The sequence below is a fragment of the Hypanus sabinus genome, chromosome 10 (genome assembly GCF_030144855.1).
Source record: "Hypanus sabinus isolate sHypSab1 chromosome 10, sHypSab1.hap1, whole genome shotgun sequence".
NCBI lineage: Eukaryota > Metazoa > Chordata > Chondrichthyes > Myliobatiformes > Dasyatidae > Hypanus > Hypanus sabinus.
In genome coordinates this window covers 114,251,803-114,276,008 of record NC_082715.1, presented here as the reverse complement: position 1 = coordinate 114,276,008, position 24,206 = coordinate 114,251,803, and the positions used below count along the sequence as shown (strand labels likewise).

Here is a 24,206-nt window from a genome sequence, read left to right as displayed (position 1 = left end):
ACTAATCAATTATCACTGGGAGCAGAAACTAAGGCGTCAACTCTGTGCTAGGCCAACAATGGTCTCATCCTCATGATAGAAGAGACTGGGGGCAGATGCTGGAACCTGGAGCACCAAACAATCAGCCGGAGGAACTCAGCAGGTTGAGCAGCATCTGCGGGTGGAATTGCCAACATTTCAGATTGAAGCCCTTGAGTGGAGAAGGAAGATGGCTAGTAAAGAAAGTGTGTGTGTGTGTGTGTGTGTGTGTGTGTGTGTGTGTGTGTGTGTGTGTGTGTGTGTTTGTGTGGGGGGGGGGAGTAATGATGAGATAGGAGCACAAAGTGATAGGTGGTTAGAGGAAAAGTGAAAGATGACAGGCGGGTTGCACCTGTGGTGGGGTAGAGATGGGAGACAGTGGCATCTGGGTGACAGACAGGCAGAAAAAGGGAGGAAAAAAGTGAGAGGTAAATAGGAGTGCGGTGGGAGGAAGGGAGGGTGAAGATTGGAAACAGCATTGGAGGATAAGCAGGAATACAAAGAGTTGGAATCACTTAATTAAAAAAGGTATTAAAGGAGAGAAATGAATGGCAGATGGAACCAGAAACAGAAACGGGGGGGGGGAGGGGGGGAAGAAGGGAAAACTTGCAGATAATGTAACCACCTTGGTGGGGGTGGGAGAGAGACAGACAATGGATAATGAGGGTGTTTGAGGTTGGGAAAGGGAACAAAACCGAGCAGAACAGAGGAGGATCAGGAGGAGGTTGGGGGAGGGGGAGGGGTGTTAGAAATCTACTATGGGCAGAAGTTCCGATAATTGGAAAGTTTAATGTTCATACCATTGAGTTTTGAACTACACAGGCAGAATATGTTGCTCACAAGACCAGCTTGAGTATAATATAACTCTTCTTCAATGGATTTATGTACAGAGGGATCCTGGGGCTCCATTTTCATAGCTCACTGATAGTGGCCATGCATGCAGCGCAGTGGTTAAAAAAAACCATATGGCATGCTTGCCTTCTTTGGACAGGACACTTGAGTACAAGAGAAAGGAAGTCATGTTGCAGCTGTATAAAAGCCAAGTCATGTCACTTTTATTGTCATTTCAACCATAACTGCTGGTACAATACAATACATAACTGCTGAAACAACATTCCTCCAGGACCATGGTGCTACATGAAACAACACAAAACTTCATTAGATATCAGACCTACACGGGACTACATAAAGTGCACAAAACAGTGCAAAACAGTACAATAATTAATAAACAAGACAATAGGCACAGTAAAGGGCAAATTACAATATAATAAATGATGTAAATGTAAATAAGGTAAACAATGTTTTAGCAGGAATTCAGCAAAAAAATTGCGAAGGGGGTGGAGTGGTGTTAGTGCACACGTACGCGCGTGTGAAACTAGCTGGTGTCAGACTAGACCAGGGGTCGGCAACCCGCGGCTCCGGAGCCGCATGCAGCTCTTTCATCTCTGTGCTGCGGCTCCCTGTGGCTTTGGATAATAAATGATGAGTATTTAACTAAAATGTATTTTATGTTAGTTTGTTAGTTTTTGAAATGTAATTCTAAATTTGAAGATAATGGTGATATTGTACAATCTAAATAAAATGTGTTTTTGTCGCTATTAATATATGTCACCACTGCCAATGCCTGACACCCGCCAGTGCGCGATTTCTTTAATTTTTCGATCCAAGGTAGGCTAACTATGGAGAATTCTAAAAAAAGAAAAGTGACTGAAGAAAACAGAACGTTTAATGTTAGGTGGGCAGATTCATTTGCTTTCACTGCTGACGAGACTGATTTACCGGTATGCTTAATATGCAATGAGAAACTAGCAAATAACAAAAAGTCAAATGTCACAAGACATTTCCAGAATAAACATGCAGCCTTTGCTCAAAAATATCCAGATGGAGATGAGAGAAAAAAAGCCATTTCGGAACTGATGCGGAAGGTTGAGCTGAGCAAAAATCATTTCAAGAAGTGGGTGAAGTTTGGAAAATCAACTACATATGCTAGTTTTGTTGCCGCTCAGGAAACAGTCAGACACGGGAAGCAGTTTACAGATGGTGAATATATAAAAGAATCTTTCATTAAGATTTCAGAACATCTATTCACGGACTCTAAAAGCAAGAGTGAAATTGTGCAGAAAATCAGGGATATGCCCCTCTCTGCAAAGACTGTCAAAGACAGAAACATAACAATGACAGAAGACATCACAAGACAGCAAATTAAAGACATCAATTCAGCTGTGGCCTACTCGATTGCCTGTGACGACTCTAAAGACAAAAGTGATATTGAACAAATAGCGCTGTTCTGACGGTATGTAAACGGTATGTGTTTGGTCCAGGAGCAGAAATCCCATTAACCAAGTATGATAAATATTTTAATTGCCTATTATTTTACGTATATTCAAACTTTTTCACTGGTCAGTGAAATAGTCCTTTTATTTTTCAGGTTGACAGCTGTCTGACGTTATTTTTGGTTTGCTGCTGGCGGACAATTTAAGTTCGGTGTTTTTCATAAATACAAGAAGGACTCAAATAGACCTTCAACCCAACGTCTTTTTTTCGGAGTTCAAAATGTTTTTGTTGCATGCAGAAATGTAATTTCGTTTTCTCTGCAGGAGTTCATCGATTTCATAAATGCAACACCTTGTAGTTTGTTTATACATAGCATAAAGGCAAAAAAAACCGTTGTATGCAGTGTTATTTCATTTTAAATGTCAAACGGGTTTTGTGGCTCCAAGTGTTTTCTTTTCTGTGGGAAACGGGTCCAAATGGCTCTTTCAGTGGTAAAGGTTGCCGATCCCTGGACTAGACACTGGGAATTGAGGAGTCTAATGGGTTGGGGGAAGAAACTGTTACTCAGTCTGGTCGTGAGAGCCCGAATGCTTCAGTACCTTTTGCCAGATGGCAGGAGGGAGAAGAGTTTGTATGAGGGGTGCATGGAGTCCTTCACAATGCTGTTAGCTTTGCGGATGCAGCGTATAGTGGAAATGTCCGTGATGGCAGGAAGAGAGACCCCGACGATCCCTTCAGCTGATCTCACTATCCACTGCAGGTCTTGCGATCTGAGATGGTGCAATTTCTGAACCAGGCAGTGATGCAGCTGCTCAGGATACTCTCAATATATCCTCTGTAGAATGTGGTGAGGATGGTGGGGGGGTTGGGGGATGGACTTTTCTCAGCCTTCGCAGAAAGTAGAGATGCTGCTAGGCATTCTTGGCTATGGAGCTGGTGTTGAGGGACCAGGTGAACACCAAGAACTTTGTTGCTCTTAACAATCTCTATGGTCAATGGTGAGTTTGAATATATTGTGTTTCTTTTGTATTGAGTGCGGTTCTGGCCATCCATTATAGGAAGGATGTGGAGGCTTTGGAAAAGGTGCAGAAGAGGTTTAACAGATGTTAGAGGGTATGAGCTATAAGCAGAGGCTGGATGAAATGGGTTGTTTTCTCTAGAGTGCCAGAGGCTGATTTAAGACCCAACTGAAGTTCATCAAATTATGAAAAGCACTGATAGGATAGACCGAATCTTTTTCCTGGGATGGAAATGTCAAACACAAGAGTGTTTAACTTGAAGGAAGAGAGGGGGAGGTTTAAGGAGATGTTCAGGCCAGGTTATTTTACACAGAAAGTGGCAGGTGCCTAGAATGGATGGCAAGGGGTACAAGTGGAAGCAGATACAATAGTGGCATTTATGGGGTTGTTCAACAGAAACTTGAAAATGTAGGGAATGAAAATATATGGATTAAATACAGATAGAAGAGATTTAATTTAATTAAACATTGTGTTTGATGCAGACATCGTGGGCGGAAGGATCAGTTCCTGTGTTGTACTGTTCTATGTTCTATCTGCACTACTATGGAGCTATTGTGGATAACTGCGAAACATTGCAAACACATAAGACGATAAGACACAGGAGCAGAAGTAGACCATTTGGCCCACTAAGCCTGCTCTGCCATTTCATCATGGCTGACCCATTTCCCACTCAACCTCATTCTCCTAGCTTCTCCCCATAATCTTTCACGTCCCGACTAAGCAAGAACCTATCAACCTCCACCTTAAATACACCCAATGACCTGGCCTCCACAGCCACCTGTGACAACAAATTCCACAGATTCATCATCCGCCAGCTAAAGAAATGTCTTCACAACAGAACTTAAACTAATATGAAACTCATTCCTCTGTTGACTGCAGAATTCTTTTGCCATTTCAAATAAATTGTTAAACTGTGCTACATTTAAATGTCAAAGTGCATTTGATCATATGATAACCTGACCAGATGTCTTATTTCTTGGAGAGGAACAATAATAGAGCTACAAGACATAGTAGGTCCCTTCAGTCAACAAATGGCATCCAAGAACTTACATTTGTAAAACACAAATTCTGTTTCAGCTTTACTGGGAAGATAGATCAGACTTTGTGTTTTCATACAATTCAACTTAAATCTCTGCTCCATATTGAGAGATTCCTTCTGCATGTAGAGTCTAAACATATCATGATTTATTTGGCCTTGAGCATTCATACAAAATCAGATTGTGATATTACATTTCACTCTTTCAGAATCATTAAGCTATGGATCACCACAAAATTGTTACCAGGCAACAAATTCATTCTAAAATCATTAGCACTGTTACTCTTTACCCAAAAGCTCCAATCATTCTTAAGAATCAAGTACACCAATGTATCTCCAATTGAAGAATAAAGATGATAATTCTGTGCATTTCTCGGATCAGATACCAGCTGCAAGGTACAGTGCCTTTTATCACACAGTAATGCATGTCTGGGCAACGGATGAAAGATGTCACAGAAAGTGACTAACTTCTCCAAACTGGAGAGATCCAAGTTAGATAGGAACAGATGTGTCAGATGTTAAATTGTCTTAAGCTTAAAAAAAATATGGTATTTAGACATAACAGCATCAAAATCTCAGGATATACCAAATCCAATTATATCTTAAAATAAGTATATTGATTTAATTATGCACAGCATGGACTCAAAAACAGAACGTGACATAACTGACCAATAAACCTGCATTTGATTATTAGAACAACACACACAAAATGCTGGTGGAATGCAGCAGGTCAGGCAGCATCTAGGGAGAAGCACTGTCGACGTTTTGGGCCGAGACCCTTCACCAATCCCGACGAAGGGTCTCGGCCCGAAACATCGACAGTGCTTCTCCTCATAGATGCTGCCTGACCTGCTGCGTTCCACCAGCATTTTGTGTGTATTGCTTGAATTTCCAGCATCTGCAGATTTCCTCATATTTGATTATTAGAAGTGCTCAGGATATAAGGTAGCAGTTGTGCAGATAGCTAAAGGTTCTCAAAACTTTAGTTCTAATTGTTCTTCCTCAGATGCTATCTCTAATTGTACTAAATTGTATTTTGTTGTTAATTAACGTCAGGACACTAGGAGAACTCCCAGTTTCTTCCGGTACTTCATCAAAAGTGTTCTAAACTAAGTATACGTTCAGCACAGCTTTGTGAGACAAAAGGCCTGTAGGTTTTCTACATTCTATGTTTTCTATGTTCTTAAAGCTTTCCGTTTGCTGAAAAATGGTAGAATCAGGATTCAACACCTAATTTAAATTTATTTCTTAACAGAACATTGTTATAAGGTCACAATAGGTGATTTTAACTTTCCATATATTGACTGGGACTCACATGTTGTAAAAGTACTGAATGGGATAGAGCTTGTCAAATGTATTCAGGAAAATTTCCTTCATCAAAAAACAGGATGGAGGTCCCAACTGGATAAAGTGCAAAACTGGATCTCCAATTAGGGAAAAAGATAGGGCAGGTAACGGAAGTACATACAGAAGAACATTTTGGATCTAGTGATCATAATTTCATTAGTTTCAGGATAATTATAGAGAAGGGTAGGACGAGTCCTGAGATTGAGACTCTAAATTGGAGAAAGGCCAATTTTGATCCCAATTGTTTGGTGTGGATTGGGATACATTGTTTTGTGGTAAAGGGATTTTGGTTCTTAGGAGGCCTTCAAAAGTGGAGTATTGAGTTAGCATATTCCTGTCAGAGTAAAAGGCATGGATAACAGGTTTAAGGAAGCTTGATTTTTGAGAGGTACTGAGGCCCCCGTTAAGAAGAAGGAGGTGCATATCACTGGTTTAGGCAGATAAGAACAAATGAGGCCCATGAGGAAACTAGGAAATCAGGAGGGTTAAAATAAAGCATAACGTTTCGCTAGCAGACAAGGTGAAGGAGAATCCCAAGGGCTTCTATATTAAGAGCAAAAGGACAAAATTGGCAATATTAAGGAACAAAATTGATCCACTTGAAGATCAGTGCGGTCATCAATGCAAGGAGCCAAAGAGGTGGGGTGAAGATCATAATGGATTTTTTTTTTACTTACTTGGTAAATGGAAACAGAGTCTACAGAACAGAGGCAAAACAGTAGTGAGATCATTGACCGTATACAAATTGGGAGATGCTTGCTGTCTTCAGGCAAATTAGACTGGATTAAGTCCCCAGGGCCTGACAAGGTGTTTCCTTGGACCTTATGGGAGGCTAATGCAGAAATTGCAGGGACCCTGGCAGAAATTTTTAAAATGTCCTTAACCACAGGTGAGGAACTGGAGTACTTGAGGATAGCTAATGTTGTTCAAGAACGTCTCTAAGAATTAGCCAGGAAAGTATAGGTCTTAGAGCCTGATGTCAGTAGTGCATAAATTATTGGATGATATTCCAAGGGACAGAATATATAAATATTTGGGTTGACTGTGCCTGATTAGGAATCATCAACATGGCTTTATGTATGGTAGGTTGTGTCTAAAAATTGTATAAGGGTTTTTATGGAGGTGAGCAGGAAAGTTGATGAAAAAAGGGCAGCAAAGGTTGTCTACATGGATGCTTTTGACTAAGCCCTGTATGGGAGTCTGGTCAAGAATATTCAGTCTCTTGGCATTCAATATGAAGTAGTAAACATAGAAACATAGAAAACCAACAGCACAATACAGGCTCTTCGGCCCACAAAACTGTGCCGAACATGTACTTACTTTAGGAAATACCTTGGGCTACCTATAGCCCTCTATTTCTCTAAGCTCCATGTACCTGTCCAGGAGCCTCTTAAAAGACTTACTGAATCCATCTCCACCACCGTCGCCAGCAGCCCTTTCCATGCACTCACCACTCTCTGAATAAAATACCTACCCCTGATATCCCCTCTGTACCTACTTCCAAGCACCTTAAAACTGTGCCCTCTCGTGTTAGCCACTTCAGCCTTGGCAAAAAGCCTCTGGCTACCCACACGATCAGTGCCTCTCATTACCTTATACTCCTTTATCAGGTCACTTCTCATCCTCCGTCACTCCAAGGAGAAAAGGCCAAGTTCACTCAACCTATTCTCATAAAGGCATGCTCCCCAATCCAGGCAACATACTTGTAAATCTATAGTTTCCACATCCTTCCTGTAGTGAGGTGACCAGAACTGAGCACAGTACTCCAAATGTGGTCTGACCAGAGTCCTATGCAGCTGTAATATTACCTCTTGGATTTTGAACACAATTCTATGGTTGATGAAGGCCAAATGCACCTCCCACATTCCAAAGGCATACAGGTTAGTAGGTTAATTGGGTGCTGGGAGTAATAGGGTGGCACGGGCTCTCTGGGCCGGAAGAACCTGTGCCACACTGTAACTCTAAGTAAAAAAATGCAATTGAGAGTGATGTGGAACTGACATGGAGAAGGTATTATGATCTGGGGGCAGTTTCGCCATGATAATAGCAAATTGCAAGGCAGGTTAGGGGGCCAGATAGCCAATTCTAACTGTTATTTTCATGTGCTTTTGGGCTTGATATCAGGGAGTTATTATTTGTTGCTGGACCCATAGGGGCAGGCAGAGACCTGGAGGAATGGAAAAGATCTGTTGTTTATTGGTTTGATAAATCAAATCTTCTTCCCACCCCACCTCCACTTGATGCACTATCAACTTTGTTACCTTTAGTGCACTGGGATATTGATTATTTGTAAAGAAAATATTGAATGGTTGCCGCTCAAACTGGAGGTCTGCGACTAGTTGTAAATTGCAGGGATTAGTGTAGGGTCCTTTATTGTTTGTCATTATATCAAAGATCTGGATGATAATGTGGCAAATTGGATCAGCAAATATATAGATGACAACAAGATTACGACAAAGTGGACAATGGGGAAGGCTATAAAACTTTGCAGCGAGATCTGAACCAGCTGGAAGAATGGGCTGAAAATGGCAGATGGAATTTAATGCAGCTAAGTATATATGTTGCATTTTTGGGAGGTCAGAGCAGGGTAGGGCATACACAGTGAACAGTAGGACGCTGAGGAGTGCAGCAGAATAAAAGGATCTGACAATATAGATCCGTAATACATTGTAGGTGGCGTCATAGGTAAATAGGGCTGTAAAAAAATAATTTTAGCATATTCGCCTTTGTAAATCAGAGTACAAGAAGGGTTGTGATGTTATACTGAAGTTGTATCTGATGAGGTGAGGCCAAATTTGGAGCATTATGTGTAGTTCTGGTTACATACTTACAGGAAAGATATCAATAAGATTAAAAGAGTACTGAGAAAATTTATAAGGATGTTGCCAGCACGTGCAAACCTGAGTTAGAGGGAAAGGTTGAATAGGTTATTTCCTGGAGTGTTGTAGGAGAATGGGGGGGGGGGGGGGCGGGGATAGAGGTCTACAAAATTATAAGAGGTTACAAACAGGGTAAATTCAAGCAGATGTTTTCCTCTGAAGTTAGGTGAGATGAGAACTAGAGGTTTCTGATCAAAAATGGGAAGTTAAATGCACAAGGGAAACTTGAGGGTGAACTTCTTCACTCAGAGGATGCTGAGAATATGGAACAAGCTGCCAGCGGAAGTGGTGGATAGGGGTTTGAATGCTGCACTTAAGAGAAATTTGGATGAGTATAATAGATAAGAGGGATTTTGGAGGATTATGGTCCAGATTTAGTTTGATGGAACTAGAAGTAACTAGATGGGCTGAAGGGCTTGTTTCTGTGCTCCAGTGGAGCAATATTGACTAAATAACACAATTCTAACAAGTGTGCAGGAAATGTGGGACCTGGGTATATGTGTAAGAAGTCTTCAGAAACAGCATGCTGATACAGAGTTACTAATCATTTTGAATTCTGGGAGGTGTGAACACAAAAGTACAGTGGTTATGTACAAAATGTTTAAGGAACTTGTTATACCACAGGTTGAGCATTTCATTTCATTCTGGTCACTTCAGGACAAGATCCTAGATTAGCTGTAGAAATAATTTACTAAAATGATTCCAGGGATGAGGGATTTCAGCTGCCAAATTCACTGGAGAAACTAGGAATTTCTGACTGGAACATTAACATTTGAGAGTCTTGGTACATCTTCATAATTGACTTAAAAACGGTAAATAAAGGGGAATTGTTAATACTAATAGTCTAATAAACCTAGATGATACACAGTGAGAGTTACAAGCAAAAATATATGGATGATGTAATAAAAATATTTTTACATAGATGATCTGGAACTCACCACCTCTTAGGTTGGCATAACCAGACAATTAAAGCTTTCAAGAGAAAAGTACGTAAGTAGCTGAGGGAAAAATTTGTAGACATATGGGGAAAGTATCTATTATCATTGAATCAGGTCTATTATCACTGACAAATAGTATGTTGTGAAGTGTGCTATGTTGTGTTATTATAATAAGAAATTTAGATTATAATATAGGACAAAAATAGAGCAAAAATAGTGAGATTCATTGACTGTCCAGAAATCTGATGGCAATGGGAAGAAGCTGTTCCCAAAATACTGAGTGTGTGTCTTCAGGCTCCTGTACCTCCTTTTTGGATGTCGGGGTCCTTAAGAAAAGATGTTGCCTTTCAAAGGCACTGCACTTCTGAAGATATCTTCAATGGTGAGGAGGCTAGCGCCCATGATGGAGCTAACTGAGCTTATAACCCCTGCAGACTTCAATTCCGTTTCGCAGCCCCTCCATACAAGACAATGACGCAACCAGTTAGAATGCTTTCCAAGACACATCTAAAGAAATTTGCTAGCCTCTGGTGACATACCAAATCTCCTCAAACTCTTAAGTAGATATAGCCACTGCTTGCCATCTTTGTAATTCCATCAATTCTGTTGGGCCCAGGGCTCAGAATATACCTCCAGACGTGCTGAGATCCAGGAACATCGAACTGCTCACCTTTTCCACTGCTGACCCCTTGATAAGAACAAGTGTGTGTTCACTCGGTTTCCTTTCCTGAACTCCACAAGTAATTCCTTGGTCTTATTGATATGGTGTACAAGGCTGTTGCTGCAACACCACTCAACCAGCTGATCAAACTTACTCATGTATGCCTCCTCGTCACCACGATATTTTTGTTGACCGTGGTTTTGTCATCAGCAAATTTATAGATGGCATTTGTGCTGTACCTAGCACACAGTCATGGATGTAGAGAGGGTACAGCAATGGACTAAGCATGCACCAGTGTTGACTGTCAGTGAGGAGGAGCTATTATTTCCAATCCGCACAGACTGTGGTTTCCTGAAATGGAAGTTGAAGATTCAGTTGCAGAGGGAAGTACAAGTTTTGAAGCTTATAAATCAGTATGAGAGCAAATGAAACCAATGGGATTGCTCTAATAGTAGTAAGTTACCTTTCCTGCCAAAATGACTATTTTAATCTGTGACTTTAAAACTACTCCCTAACAATCAGACCATCTGCCTCATTTTCCTACATAATAATTCTAAAAATTAGTAATGGGAGCAGGTAGCTTGATGGAGTTTAAGAGGCTTTCAGATGGACCCATGAACCTGAAGGGAATGGACACATATGGATGATAAACAGACATATTTTATTGATCCCAAGGGAAATTGGGTTCCATTACAGCTGCACCAACCAAGAATAGTGCAGAAACATAGCAATATAAAATCATAAATAATAAAATAATAATGTTAATCATGCCAAATGGAAATAAGTCCAGGACCAGCCTATTGGCTCAGGGTGTCTGACACTCCAAGGGAGGAGTTGTAAAGTTTGATGGCCACAGGCAGGAATGACTTTCTATGACGCTCAGTGTTACATCTTGGTGGAATGAGTCTCTGCTGAACGTATTCCTGTGCCTAACCAGTACATTATGGAGTGGATGGGAGACATTGTCCAAGATGGCATGCAACTTGGACAGCATCCTCTTTTCAGACACCACTGTCAGAGAGTCCAGTTCCACCCCCACAACATCACTGGCCTTATGAATGAGTTTGTTGATTCTGTTGGTGTCTGCTACTCTCAGCCTGCTGCCCCAGCACACAACAGCAAACATGATAGCACTGGCCACCACAGACTCGTAGAACATCCTCAGCATCGTCCAGCAAATGTTAAAGGACCTCAGTCTCCTCAGGAAATAGAAACCGCTTTGACCCTTCTTGTAGACAGCCTCAGTGTTCTTCGACCAGTCAAGTTTATTGTCAATCATGAGGATACTTAGTACAAAATTGACATGAAAAGCAGCTTAACACCATGGGCTGATGACCTGTCCAGCACTTTACTACTGTTCTATTTTCTATGTACTCCATGGCAGCACAGCACATCTGAAGTCTGCAGCACTGACCTCAGAGGTAGATCATTGTCCACCCGAGAGCATCCTCATGTTCCATGTACAGTCTACCAATTTTATACATCTTTATACAACAGCCGAAAGGATTTCAAATGAGCTTATTTAAAATCATTTGACATGATGCTTAATTAAAGCAAGCAATTGAAACCTTAACCGTAGTGACACCAGTGCAAACTGTACATGAAGTGGTTGGAAAAATGGTTCCAGTAGTCTTTCCTTTGACTATTTTTTCCCCATTCATACTCAATTGCATTGAGTCATGCAGGATTTATAAGTATGAATAGGTTAAGAACTTTATGAAAGATAGTTGTTCCAACTTCAAGGTACTGCCAGCAGACTGTCATTCAATAATAGCACCATCAGCACCCTGGAGACTGTACCCCCAGAGGCTGCCTTCATTGTCGCTAGAGACTTCAGCAGAGCGTCGCTGTCTAAAGTATCTCCATAGTTTTGTCAACACATCCAGGTGAGCACAGGGAGAGAACATACTCGACCACTGCCACTCTCCTTTCTGAAACACTTACAAAGCACTCCTCTGTCTGCCGTTTGGGAAGTCAGATCATTCTCCATCTTGCTTCTGCCGATGTACAGGCAGAAACTGAAACAAGAGGCAACCATTGTTAAAACTATCCACTGTTGGTCCAACCAATTAGTCTCCATGCTACAGGACTCTTTGATGATGCCAACTGGAATTCTTTCATGATGAGGATGTTTCCAAGTTCACGGATGAGGTCACGAGCTTCATGCAGAAGTGCATCAAGGATGTTGTCCCCCAAAAGTCAGTCTATCCAAACCAAAAATCCAGCATCAACAGTTCCATGCATGCTACACTAACTGCGTGAGACAGAGCTTACATTGCCGGTAACTAACGGGAACTCAAGAAATGCAGCTACAATCTATGCATCAAGGCAGCAAATGAACAACACAAGGACAAGATCCAGACACATCTCTCCACCAACAACAAACGCAGCTTATAACAAAATCTGCACACCATCGCAGACTTCAAAGCTAAGCACAGTGGTGCTGCCAACATCGCTGCCTCTCTCCCAGATGAGCTAAATCTTTTTTACGCTCAGTTTGATATTGCCAACACTGAGCCCCCAAGGAGAGCTGCCGAAGCGACCTACACCTTGGTCATCTCTTGAGGCTGAAGTACACTGGTGTTTCCAATGAGTGTTCAGTCGCAAAGCTGCAGGACCAGACAGCATCCCAGATCAGGTACTCTGGATGTGCGCAGCAAAACTGGTAGGTGTGTTTACAGACATTTTTAATCTCTCCTTCTCCCAGTGTAGAGTGCCCTCCTGCTTCCAAACATTTACCATTGTTCCTGTGCCTAAAAATTCCAAGGAAACGTGTCTGAAAGACTGGCATCCTGTCACACTCATCTCAATAATAAGCAAATACTTTGAGAGGCTGGTCAAGGACTACATTTGCAGCTTGCCACCACCCACACTGGATCCCCTACAATTTGCATACCGATACAAGCGATTGACAGATGATGCAATAGCCACAGCTCTACATAGCGTCCTCACACATCTGGAGAAGAAGGATGCTGATGTGGGAATGCTGTTCTTGGACGACAGTTCAGCATTCAACACCATAATTCCTTCCAGGCTTGACAAGAATCTCCTTGGTCTTGGCCTTCACCCTGCATTGTGCAGCTTGATCTTGGACTTCCTGTCAGATCACTGCTAGGTGGTAAGAGTGGGCTCCCTCACCTCTGCCCCTCTACACAGGCGCCCCTCAGGATTGTGTCCTAAGCCCTTCCCTTACGCTCTGAATACCCATGACCATGTCACCACCCACAGCTCCAGTCTGCTAATTAAATTTGCTGATGATACTACACTGGTTGGTCTAATCTCAAACAACAACAAAGCAGCCTACAAAGAGGAAGTCATCACACCGACACAGTGGTATCAAGACAACAACCCTCTCTCAAAGTCGCAAAAACAAAGGAGCTGGTTGTAGACTACAGGAGGGATGGAGACAGGTTCACCCCTACTGACATCAATGAATCTGGGGTTGAAAGGGTGAACAGCTTTAAGTTCCTCGGTATACACATCATCAAGGATCTCACGTGGTCTGCACATACCAACTGTGTGGTAAAAAAAAGCACAACTGTGCCTCTTTCACCCAGATGGTTGAAGAAATTTGGCATGACTTTCTACAGGGGCATAATTGAGAACATCCTGACTGGCTGCATCACTGCCTGGTATGGTAATTGTAATTCCCTCAATTGCAGGATTCTGCAGAGAGTGGTGCGGATAGCTCAGCACATCTGTAGATGTGAACTTCCCACTATTCAAAACATTTACAGAGACAGGTATGTAAAAAAGGCCCAAAGAATCATTGGGGTCTTGAGTCACCCCAACCGCATACCGTTCCAGCTGTTATTATCTGGGAAACGGCTCCACAGCATTAAAGCCAGGGCCAACAAGCTCCAGGACAGCTTCTTCCACCAGGCCATCAGACTGATTAACTCATGCTGATACAATTGTATTTCTATGCTATAAATAACTGCCCTGTTATGCATACTATTACAAATTACTATAAATTGCACGCTGAGATGGAGATGTAACGTAAAGATTTTTACTCATGTATGTGAAGGATGAAAGAAATAGTCAATTCAATTCTCTTTCTTCCACCTCAGTACTTGAAAATAACAACTAAGATAAAACATAACAACTAATTTGAAAAAAATAAGAGGGGAGATTCTCTGTTAAAATCTGCTGCTAGAAAAAGTTTACCATTTAATTAAGTGCAGCCAGCATTCCTTACTCCCCAGGCTGGGAAATCTACTTACTGAGGCTGAGCCAGTTTAGACTTGCTCCAAGAACAGCAGCCTCATTAAAATGACTGCAAAACAGTTGGTTTCATATTTTAAAACTTAGAAAGTAATAATTTTAATTCTTAACATTTTTTTCCAAATCTTGAGTAATTTTAAATACATGAATGTCAGACATTCAGGAATATATAATAAGGGTGGCTGTTTTGGCAATGGGTGAGCCCTAAGGGAGAGCTTTACTGATGTCCACCTAGTTTGGCTTTGACTTATTGTGATAAGGACATTGTAATTCTGCCAGGAGATACAAATAAAATGGGTGAAAACCTGGCAAATGGAGCTTAATGTGGAGGATTGTGCATTTCAACAAAAGGAAATTATTATCCAGAAGGAGAGAGACTATAAATAAATAAGTTAGAAGGATCTAGGTACTTCAGTGCATGAACCACAAAAAAATAGCAGACAGGTAAAACAAAGAGTTGGAGTTTAAGAATAGGAAGATAATGCAACCATTGTACAGTGTACTTGTGAAGCCACACATGAAATACTGAGCAAAGTTTGGGCTCTCTTATTTTAAAAAAAAAGGGTGCTGAAGCATTTGAGGCAATTGTTTGGAGATTCATCAGATCACAGGTTAATTCCTGGGATGACAGAGAAAAAGGCAAGAGAATGATGGTCTGGTCTCCCTAGATTTTCAAAAAATGAGGGGCAACATATTGAAATACTGAAGAATGAATGGGGCTTGGCAGGGTAGATATTAGTATATTTTCACTAGTGGGAAATTCGTTAACAAGGGGACATTGTCCTTAAATAAAGGGCTGGTCATTTAAAATTGAGGTGCATAGAAATTTATTTCTATAGAGGTCAGTGAACTTCTGGAATTCTTTGCCCTAGACAGTGGAGGAGACCAGATCATTAGAAGCACTTCAAATGTCTCAATGTTTTCTAATATTTTATCATTGAGGTTAACTTGGAACTGGCACAGAACAACAGTTGAACCCAGCATTGATCACCGTGATCATGTTGAATGGTGGCACAGGCTCAAGGGGCCTGAGAACCCATTCTTACTTCTAATTTCATGTTCTCTTGTTTGGAAATGAATTGGTTGGCATGGATGCCATGCAATACAACATTTTTCATTGTACCTTGGTACATGTGACAACAATAAACCAATTTCCCAATTTGTTTAAGCAACACATACAAAGTGCTGATGGAACGCAACAGGCCAGACAGCATCTATAGGAAGAAGTACAGTTGACATTTCGGGCTGAGACCCTGAAAGAAGAGATAGTAAGAGATTTGAAAATGCGAGGGGGAGGGGGAGATCTGAAATGATAGGAGAAGGCAGAAGGGGGAGGGATGAAGCTAAGAGTTGGAAAGTTGATTGGCAAAAGGGATAGAGCTAGAGAAGGGAAAAGATCATGGGACGAGAGGCCTAGAGAGAAAGAAAGGTGGACGGGAGCACCAGAGGGAGATGGAGAGCAGGCAAGGAGTGATTGTGAGAGGGACAGAGAGAGAAAGAGAGAGATGGAAGAAAAAAAGGATAAAATAATAAATAAATGAACGAATGAATAAATAAATAAATAAGGGATGGGATAAGAAGGGGAGAAGGCATTTACGGAAGTTAGAGACATCAATGTTCATGCCATCAGGTTGGAGGCTACACAGACGGAATATAAGGTGTTGTTCCTAAAACCTGAGTGTTGCTTCATCTTGACAGTAGAGACGGCCACGGATAGAATGGGATAGAATAGGATGTGGAATTAAAATGTTTGGCCACTGGGAGATCCTGCTTTCTCTGGTAGACAGAGTGTAGGTGTTCAGCGAAACGGTCTCCCAGTCTGCGTTGGGTCTCACCAATATATAGAAGGCTGCACCAGGAGACACAGTATACCACACCAGCCGACTCACAGGTGAAGTGCTGCCTTGCCTGGGAGGACTGTCTGGGGTCCTGAATGGTGGTGAGGGAGGAAGTGTAAGGGCAGGTGTAGCATTTGTTTCGCTTACAAGGATAAGTGCTGGGAGGGAGGTCAGTGGAAAGGGATGCAGGGGACGAATGGACAAAGGAGTTGTGTAGGGAGCGATCCTTACCGAAAGCAGAAGGGGGGGGGGGGGGGCGGGAGGGAAAGATGTGCTTGATGGTGGGATCACGTTGGAGGTGGCGGAAGTTACGAATAGTTATATGTTGGACCAGGAGGCTGGTGGGGTGGTAGGTGAGGACAAGGGGAACCCTATCCCTAGTGGGGTGGCGGGAGGATGGAGTCAGAGCATATATGTGCATGAAATGGGAGAGATGCGTTTGAGAGCAGACTCAATGGTGGAGAAAGGGAAGCTCTTTTCTTTAAAAAAGGAAGACATCTCCTTCATCCTGGAATGAAAAGCCTCATCCTGAGAGCAGATGCGGCAGTGACGGAGGAATTGCGAGAAGGGGATGGCATTTTTGTAACAGACAGGGTGGGAAGAGGAATAGTCCAGGTAGCTGTGAGAGTCCGTAGACTTATAGCAGATATCAGTAGATAAGCCGTCTCCAGAGATGGAGACAGAAAAATCAAGAAAGGGGAGGGAGGTGTTGGAAATGGACCAGATAAATTTGAGGACAGGGTGAAAGTTGGAGGCAAAGTTAATGAAGTCAACGAGCTCAGCATGCATGCAGGAAGCAGCACCAATGCAGCCGTTGATGTAGCGAAGGAAAAGTGGGGGACGGATACCAATATAGGCTTGGAACATGGACTGTTCCACAAAACCAACAAAAAGGCAGGCATAACTGGGACCCATACGGATTCCCATGGCAACACCAATTTGTTTGGTCACTGTTGATGACCAGTTACACTAATAGAAACATGAACTGCATGGTTAAACTAGTCCACACCAATATAATGGGAGAAAAATTCTCAATGGAGGAAGCAAGTCAACAGGTGAACTTAGGATCACCAGCTGCTAATAACTCTACAGAACATAAAAAAGGCCAATCAGCACCTTGTGCCTGACCTACCACTGAATATGATCCCAAGCAGGTCCAATCTTGTCCCTGGTGTCTTTTTCTGCTATGCCCCATGTTTTTGACCCCCTTGCATTTTAAATACGTGCAATGAATATATTCTATTTCATAGTAGAATATATCCATTGATAGCCTGTATAATTCTCTGGTATTGATAATACTAAAAGATTCAGATCCCTAAGAGAAGGAATTCTTCCTTATCTTCTTCACTGGGTGACACCTTATTCTGAAATTATGCTTCATGGTTCTAGAAACATCACTTACTGAAGTATCCAGCCTGAGATACCCCTCAGAATCTTACACTTCAATAAAAAAATCTCATATTATACAGATAAATATACTGATAAATCAGACGCAGCTTTACTTCATACAGGTATTGATCCTCTCTGTACAGTGTCCATAGAAGCATATTCTTCACCACTGTGCTGCCACACAAAATCAAAATCTACTGATCAAATTCACAGATGACACTTCATGAATCGGCTTTATTTCTGGAGGTGACGAGACGGATTATAGAGGAGATGTTAACACCCTGATAAAGTGGTGCCAAGATAACAACCTCTCCCCTCAATGTCCAAAAAACAAAAGGGCTTATCGTGGATCACAGGAGGAACTGCAGTTGAGTTGGGTCTGCAGTTGAGAAGGTGAGTAGTTTCAAATTCCTCGGTATATGCATCACTGAAGATCTCACCTGGACTGTATACATCGGCTGTGTGGCAAAAAAAAAGCTCATTTGCGTCTCTTCCACCTCAGGTGATTGAAGTAGTTCGGCATTAGCTCCCAAGGGGAGCACCACTTGGGCACCACTGAGAGAATACTGACTGGCTGAATCTCTGCCTGGTATGGGAACTGCACCAGCCTTGAATGCTGGGCATTCAGAATGGTATGGACAGCCCAGCGCATCTGTGGATGTGAACTGCCCTCCACTGAGGACATTTATAGCAGCAGCACCTGTAAAGAAGGCCTGGAAGATCATTGAGGACACCAGTTACTGGATCCAAAAACTGCTTCAGCTGCTTCTGTCTGGAAAACGGTATCGCAACATTAAAGCAAGGACCAACTGGCTATGGGACAGCTTCTTTCTAAAAGCTATTAGACTTATAAATTCACATGTCTGTATATTGTGATGGCGTCATAACTCAAAGATTTTTACTCCCTCACATTGTGGGATGGATGTAAGATTTAAATAAATTCAATTTCTTCCCTAAAAATGAATGCCAAGTGTGCACACTGTAGTCCAGGTGTATCTCATGGCGTCATAGTAAACTATAGGACAGAATCAGGCTCTTCAGTGCAACTACTCCATGCCAAACCATTTAAACTGCCCAGTCCCAACGATCTGCGCCCGTCCCAAAGCACTCCATACCCCTCCCATCCATGTACCTATCCAAGCTTCTCAAACGTTGAAATCGAAATCACATTCACCACTTGTGCTGACAGCTCATTCCAAACTCTCACCACCCTCTAAGTGAAGAAGTTTCCTCTCAAGTTCCCCTTAAAAATTAACCTATTCAATCTTTCCTTTTAACTCTGGTCCTCCAGTCCAGGCAACATTCTTGTAAATTTTCAATCTTATGCTTTCAATCTTACTTACATCTTCCTTGTAGGGAGGTGACCAAAACTGCACACAAAACTCCAAATTAGGCCTCACCAACATCTTATAAAACTTCAACATAACATTTCAACTCTTGAACTCAATACTATGATCTATGAAGGCTGATGTGCCAAAAGCTTTCTTTACAACCCTATCCACTTATGAATGACTTTCACAAAGAATTGTGGACTTATACTTCCAGATCCTTTGGTTCTATTGCTCTCCTCAGTGCCCAACCATTCACTGTGTAAGACCTACCCTGGTTGGTTCCTCCCAAATTACAACACCTCACACTTGTTTGCATTAAATCCCATCTGCCATTTTACAGCCCATTTTTCCAGCTGGTCCAGATCCCAATGCAAGCTCTGATAGTGTTCTTCGCTGTCCACTATACTCTCAGTCTTGGTCTCATCTGCAAGTATGCTGATCTAGCTAACTGCATTATCATCCAAATTGTTGATATAAATGACAAACAACAGCCCAGCACAATCCTCATGGCACTCCACTAGCCACAGGACTTCAGTCAAACAGGCAACCATCTACCACTACTCTCTGGCTTCTCCTACAAAGCCAATGTCTAATCCAATTTACTAACTCATTTTGAATGCCAAGTAACAGCCTTCTTGAGCAACCCTCAATCCGGGATCTTATCAGATGCCTTGCTGAAGTGCATGTAGTTAACGCCTTACCTTCATCAACTTTCCTGGTAACTTGCTCTAAAAACTTTATAACATTGGTTAGGCATGACCTATCCACACAAAGCCATGCTGACTATCCCTAATCAGTCCCTGTCCATCCAAATACTCATATATCCAGTTCCTTAGAATACCTTCCAATAACTTTCCCACCACTGATCTCAGACTTTATGGTCTATAATTTCCTGTTTATTCTTGGCGGGAGGATGGGGTAACAGCAGACGTGCATGACTGTTTTACCGAGCATATACGCTCCGTCCATCAGAACAAAAAATCTCCCAATGGCCATCCATTTCAATTCCACTTCCCATTCCCATTCCAATATGTCTGCCTCCTCCAGTGCCAGGATAAGGCCACACTTATTTGAAAGAAGAACACCTTATATTCTGTTTGGGTAGTCTCCAACCTGATGGCATGAAATCAAATTTGTCAAACCTTCAGTAATGCCTCCACGCGCCCCCCCCCCCCACCATTTCCCATCCCCTTGTCCCTCTCTCTTGTTATCTTCTTGCCTATCCATCGCCTCACTCAGGTGCTTCCCCTCCCCCATTTCCTCTTTCTTTTAAGGTTTTCTGTCTCTTTCACCAATTAGCTCTTTGCTTCATCCTTCCACTTCCAAGTTTCACCTATTGCCTGCCATTTCTCTCTCCCCTTGCCGCACCTTTCAAATTTACTCCTCAGCTCTATTTCTCCAGTCCTGCTGAAGGGTTTCAGCCTGAAACGTCAATTGTATTTTTTTTCCATAAGATGCTGCCTGACCTGCTGAGTTCTTCCAGCATTTTGTGTGTGTTGACTGGAACACTGAGCTGCCAGTCTTGCCCCTCCCGCAACCAAGTCTCACTAATTGCTACAATATTAAATTCTATGTGCTGACCAATGCCTTTCCTACAATACTTTTTTGCACTGAAATATACACAACACAAATCATTAGTTCCACCATGTTCAATCTTTTGTCTGTCTGTCTGGTCTTAATAACATTTCTCCGCAGCTACTCCACTATCTGTTCTAGCATTCTGGTTCCCATCCCCCTACAAACCTCCCCACCCACCAGTTATCAAAACTTCCTTTGTTTTATACTCCATACAATTTGTAATAAAGGGAAACATTCTATCAAACTTCCAAATTACTTGCTATATCTGCATGCTAACATTTTGTTTCATGTACTAGACACCAAGATTCCTATGTATTGCCACATTTTGTAGCTCTGATTAGTTTAAATAGTTTACTTTTTTATTCCTTCCAAAGTGAAAAATCTCAATTCTCCCTCATTGTACAGCATCTGCTAACTTAGAAACATAGAAAATCTACAGCACAATACAAGCTCTTTGGCCGACAAAGCTGTGCCAAACATGTCCTCACTTTAGAAATTACCTAGAGTTACCCATAGCCCTCTATTTTTTTTTGAGCTCCATGTCCAGCAATCTCTTAAAAGACTCCCCCATCGTCACCGGCAGCCCATTCCATGCATTCACCACTCCATGTAAAACTTATCCCTCACATCTCCTCTGTATCTACTTCCAAGCACCATAAAACTGTGCCCTCTTGTGCTAGCCATTTCAGCCTTGGGAAAAAGCCTCTGACCATCCATATAATCAATGCCTCTCATGCCTCTATCAGGTCACCTCTCATCCGCCGCACCGGGGAGAAAAGGCTCAGTTCACTCAAACCATTCTCATGAGTCATACTCCCCAATCCAGGCAACATTCTTGTGAATCTCCTCTGCACCCTTTCTATGGTTTCCACATCCTTCCTACAGTGAGGTGACCAGAACTGAGCATTGTACTCCAAGTGGGGTCTGACCAGGGTGCTATATAGCTACAACATTTACCTCTCGGCTCCTAAATTCAATCCCATGACTGATGAAGGCCAATGCACCATATGCCTTCTTCTTAACCAGAGACAACTTGCGTAGACCCCAAGATCCATCTGATCCTCCACACTGCCAAGAGTCTTACCATTAATACTATATTCTGTCATCATATTTGACCTACCAAAATGAACCACCTTACACTTATCTGGGTTGAACTCCATCTGCTACTTCTCAGCCCAGTTTTGCATCCTATCAATGCCCTGTTGTAACCTCTAACAGCCCTCCACACTGTCCACAACTTCTCCCTACCCATCTCTTGGGCAGGCATCCCGCCCTCCTCAGATCTCACTAACCCACTTAACTTTGTAAAGTCAGCTCATCTGTTGATACTGTAATTAGTTTTTTTCTTCAAATCACTTTTATAGGTAATTAATAGTTGCAATACCAGCACTGATCCCTGTAACACTGATTAGAAATCCAAAGGTGACTTGTAATTCTAGGCACACTTTTCTCTTAGTCACTCTCCTATATATTGCAATTGCCCCGAGGATGTGAAAAGTGCTCTGTTGCAATTCATACATGTGTTACACTTTCTTTCTGCCTTTATTCTGCAGCCATTTGAGCTGGTGCCAAGTAAATATCTGCAGCTGATTCAAGCAGAAAAGTCTTGTTCCTGGTAACTTTTCATCGTGGGAATCGATCAAGAGAATCTAGTGCGCTTACCTTTCCCTCCTAGTTTTTTCTAACTTGTCTTTTAAAATCATTATTTCCTTCTTGAGGGTGAGATGCTGTCCTTCTGCATCCCGAAGTTCCTTCTTCAAGTTCCTGATCTCAGTAGCATGCAGGGTTTCCCGTTTGGACAGCTCCTCCTCATAGAACACAGTCTTTTTCTCCAAGTCAGCTTTGAGCTTTGCCACTTCCTGCTGATGCTCTGTACTGCTCACACCAGGGGATCGTCCAACCTGCTTTTGCTGTTAACAAAAGGTATTTGGAGCTGTAATAATACAACCAGTTACATGCTATATGCCCAATATGAAAAAACTTTAACATCCTATATTCAATTCACAGTTATATTGTGACGATCAAATCAATTTATGAATTTTCTTGCTTTTAGACAACATCAATCCAAAATATCTCACACAATTTCATACCTCAAATGTGTTTCTGTGTATAAATGTCATATCTAGAAGCTGGTCCCAATTATGTGTCCATTAAGCAGATTAAACTTATATTTTACTGCTCATTTCACTGTCCCAGTACTAAGGAACTGCTGCACTGTTAGAGGTTCTAACTTTTAATCATGGATGTTTGGTTTAACAGGCTTAAGAGTCTGTTGGACTTTGATGTCTATAGTTTTCAACTTAAAAATCCTATGCCAACATAGTATCCTAATCAATGCTAATATTTAAACAATACCACTTGAAATAGATATTCTGGTGGATTCTTCTGATGAAATTGTTGAACTGGCCTTAATCCCATTTAACCAACCTTTTCTCTTTGTCGGGCTTAAAAAATAAGAAAGATTGTTATTCTGACATTCACCGAGCCATGAAAGTTTTGGTGGTCATCTCCGATAATAGCAATTTACTAGGTATCTTTACAGATTTTATCAGTATTGTGTTTTCAGTGTTAACATAATGTAAACTGTAGAATTCAATACACAAAGGGATGATTTCCTTGGTGAAGACAACCTGCTAACCAGTAACATCACAAAATCTTTTACATTAATTTGTGATCAACACTTTGATTAACATTTCATCTAGATGAACAGCTCCAACAAGGTAGGACATCCCATATATAGCACTGCAGTGTTAACCTAGATTAACTGCTGACCACCTGCCTTAGATACAAACATTAACAAATAAACCATGCTGATTCCTTCAAGAATACATGCTAGAAGACATGTTTGCTTGTACTAAATGATAGTAAGCCCTGAAATCTAAAGAGAAACCAAAACAACTTTAAATAAAAACCGAGAATGTTAAATGTACTCGTCAGGTGAGGTGTAGAGAAAAATCATGTTCATGCTTTAAACTTTCAATAGAACAGATGAATCTTCATCAACCTGTTTTTTCCTTTGAAAATGCTGCCTGACCAGGTGAGTATATCTAGCATTTTCATTTTTCTTTTTCTTTTGAAAAGCTTTATATAGATTAGTTACAGGGACACAGTTTTCAAATGTTGTTGATGTTGAGTACCATTGAGTCACTGTCGACACATGGTGACCCCATGGATAGTGTAGTCGTCTGTAGGGTTTCTGTGGCAAGATACAGAAGTAGACTGCCAGGGTTTTCTTCCACATTGATTCTGCTGCTGCCCAGCTTGGGACCTGGTCGGAATCAAACTCAGGACCGTCCATCTCAAAGTCCAATGCTGCTGCCACTACACCATGTTTACACCAGCTAGCACTGGTTTTCAAAAAGGAACCTCTAAGATTTAGTCTTGCTCAAAACTGAAGGGTTTTCAACATCTTTGTACTGAATGCTTTTCTGTGTTTGCTGACTTCGTAGCATGCTTACCTAAGAGTACTGTACATTAAAAACTTACAAACAATAACCTTGGTGGGGTTTTAAAACTTCATAGGGAATCCCACGGATTAGTAAATGGATCACAGTAGTTAAAATACCAGATTTCTAGAAATAGATTTATATTCTCTACGACTGATTGTAACAATACAAATGACATAAGACCATAAGACACAGGAGCAGAATTAGGCCATTAGGTCCATCGAGTCT

At 41.7% G+C, this 24,206-nt stretch overlaps 1 protein-coding gene across 5 annotated transcripts in view; it reads right to left on the bottom strand.

The window, feature by feature from the left end:
• Positions 1 to 24,206, bottom strand: part of LOC132401000 (serine/threonine-protein kinase MRCK alpha-like) — a 573,066-nt gene that overhangs the window by 133,867 nt on the left and 414,993 nt on the right. For all 5 annotated transcript variants that reach the window (XM_059982693.1, XM_059982697.1, XM_059982694.1 and 2 more), the window contains one exon: positions 22,195 to 22,442. In XM_059982693.1, the coding sequence (XP_059838676.1) occupies positions 22,195 to 22,442 (248 nt within the window). The remainder of the gene's footprint in view (positions 1 to 22,194; positions 22,443 to 24,206) is intronic.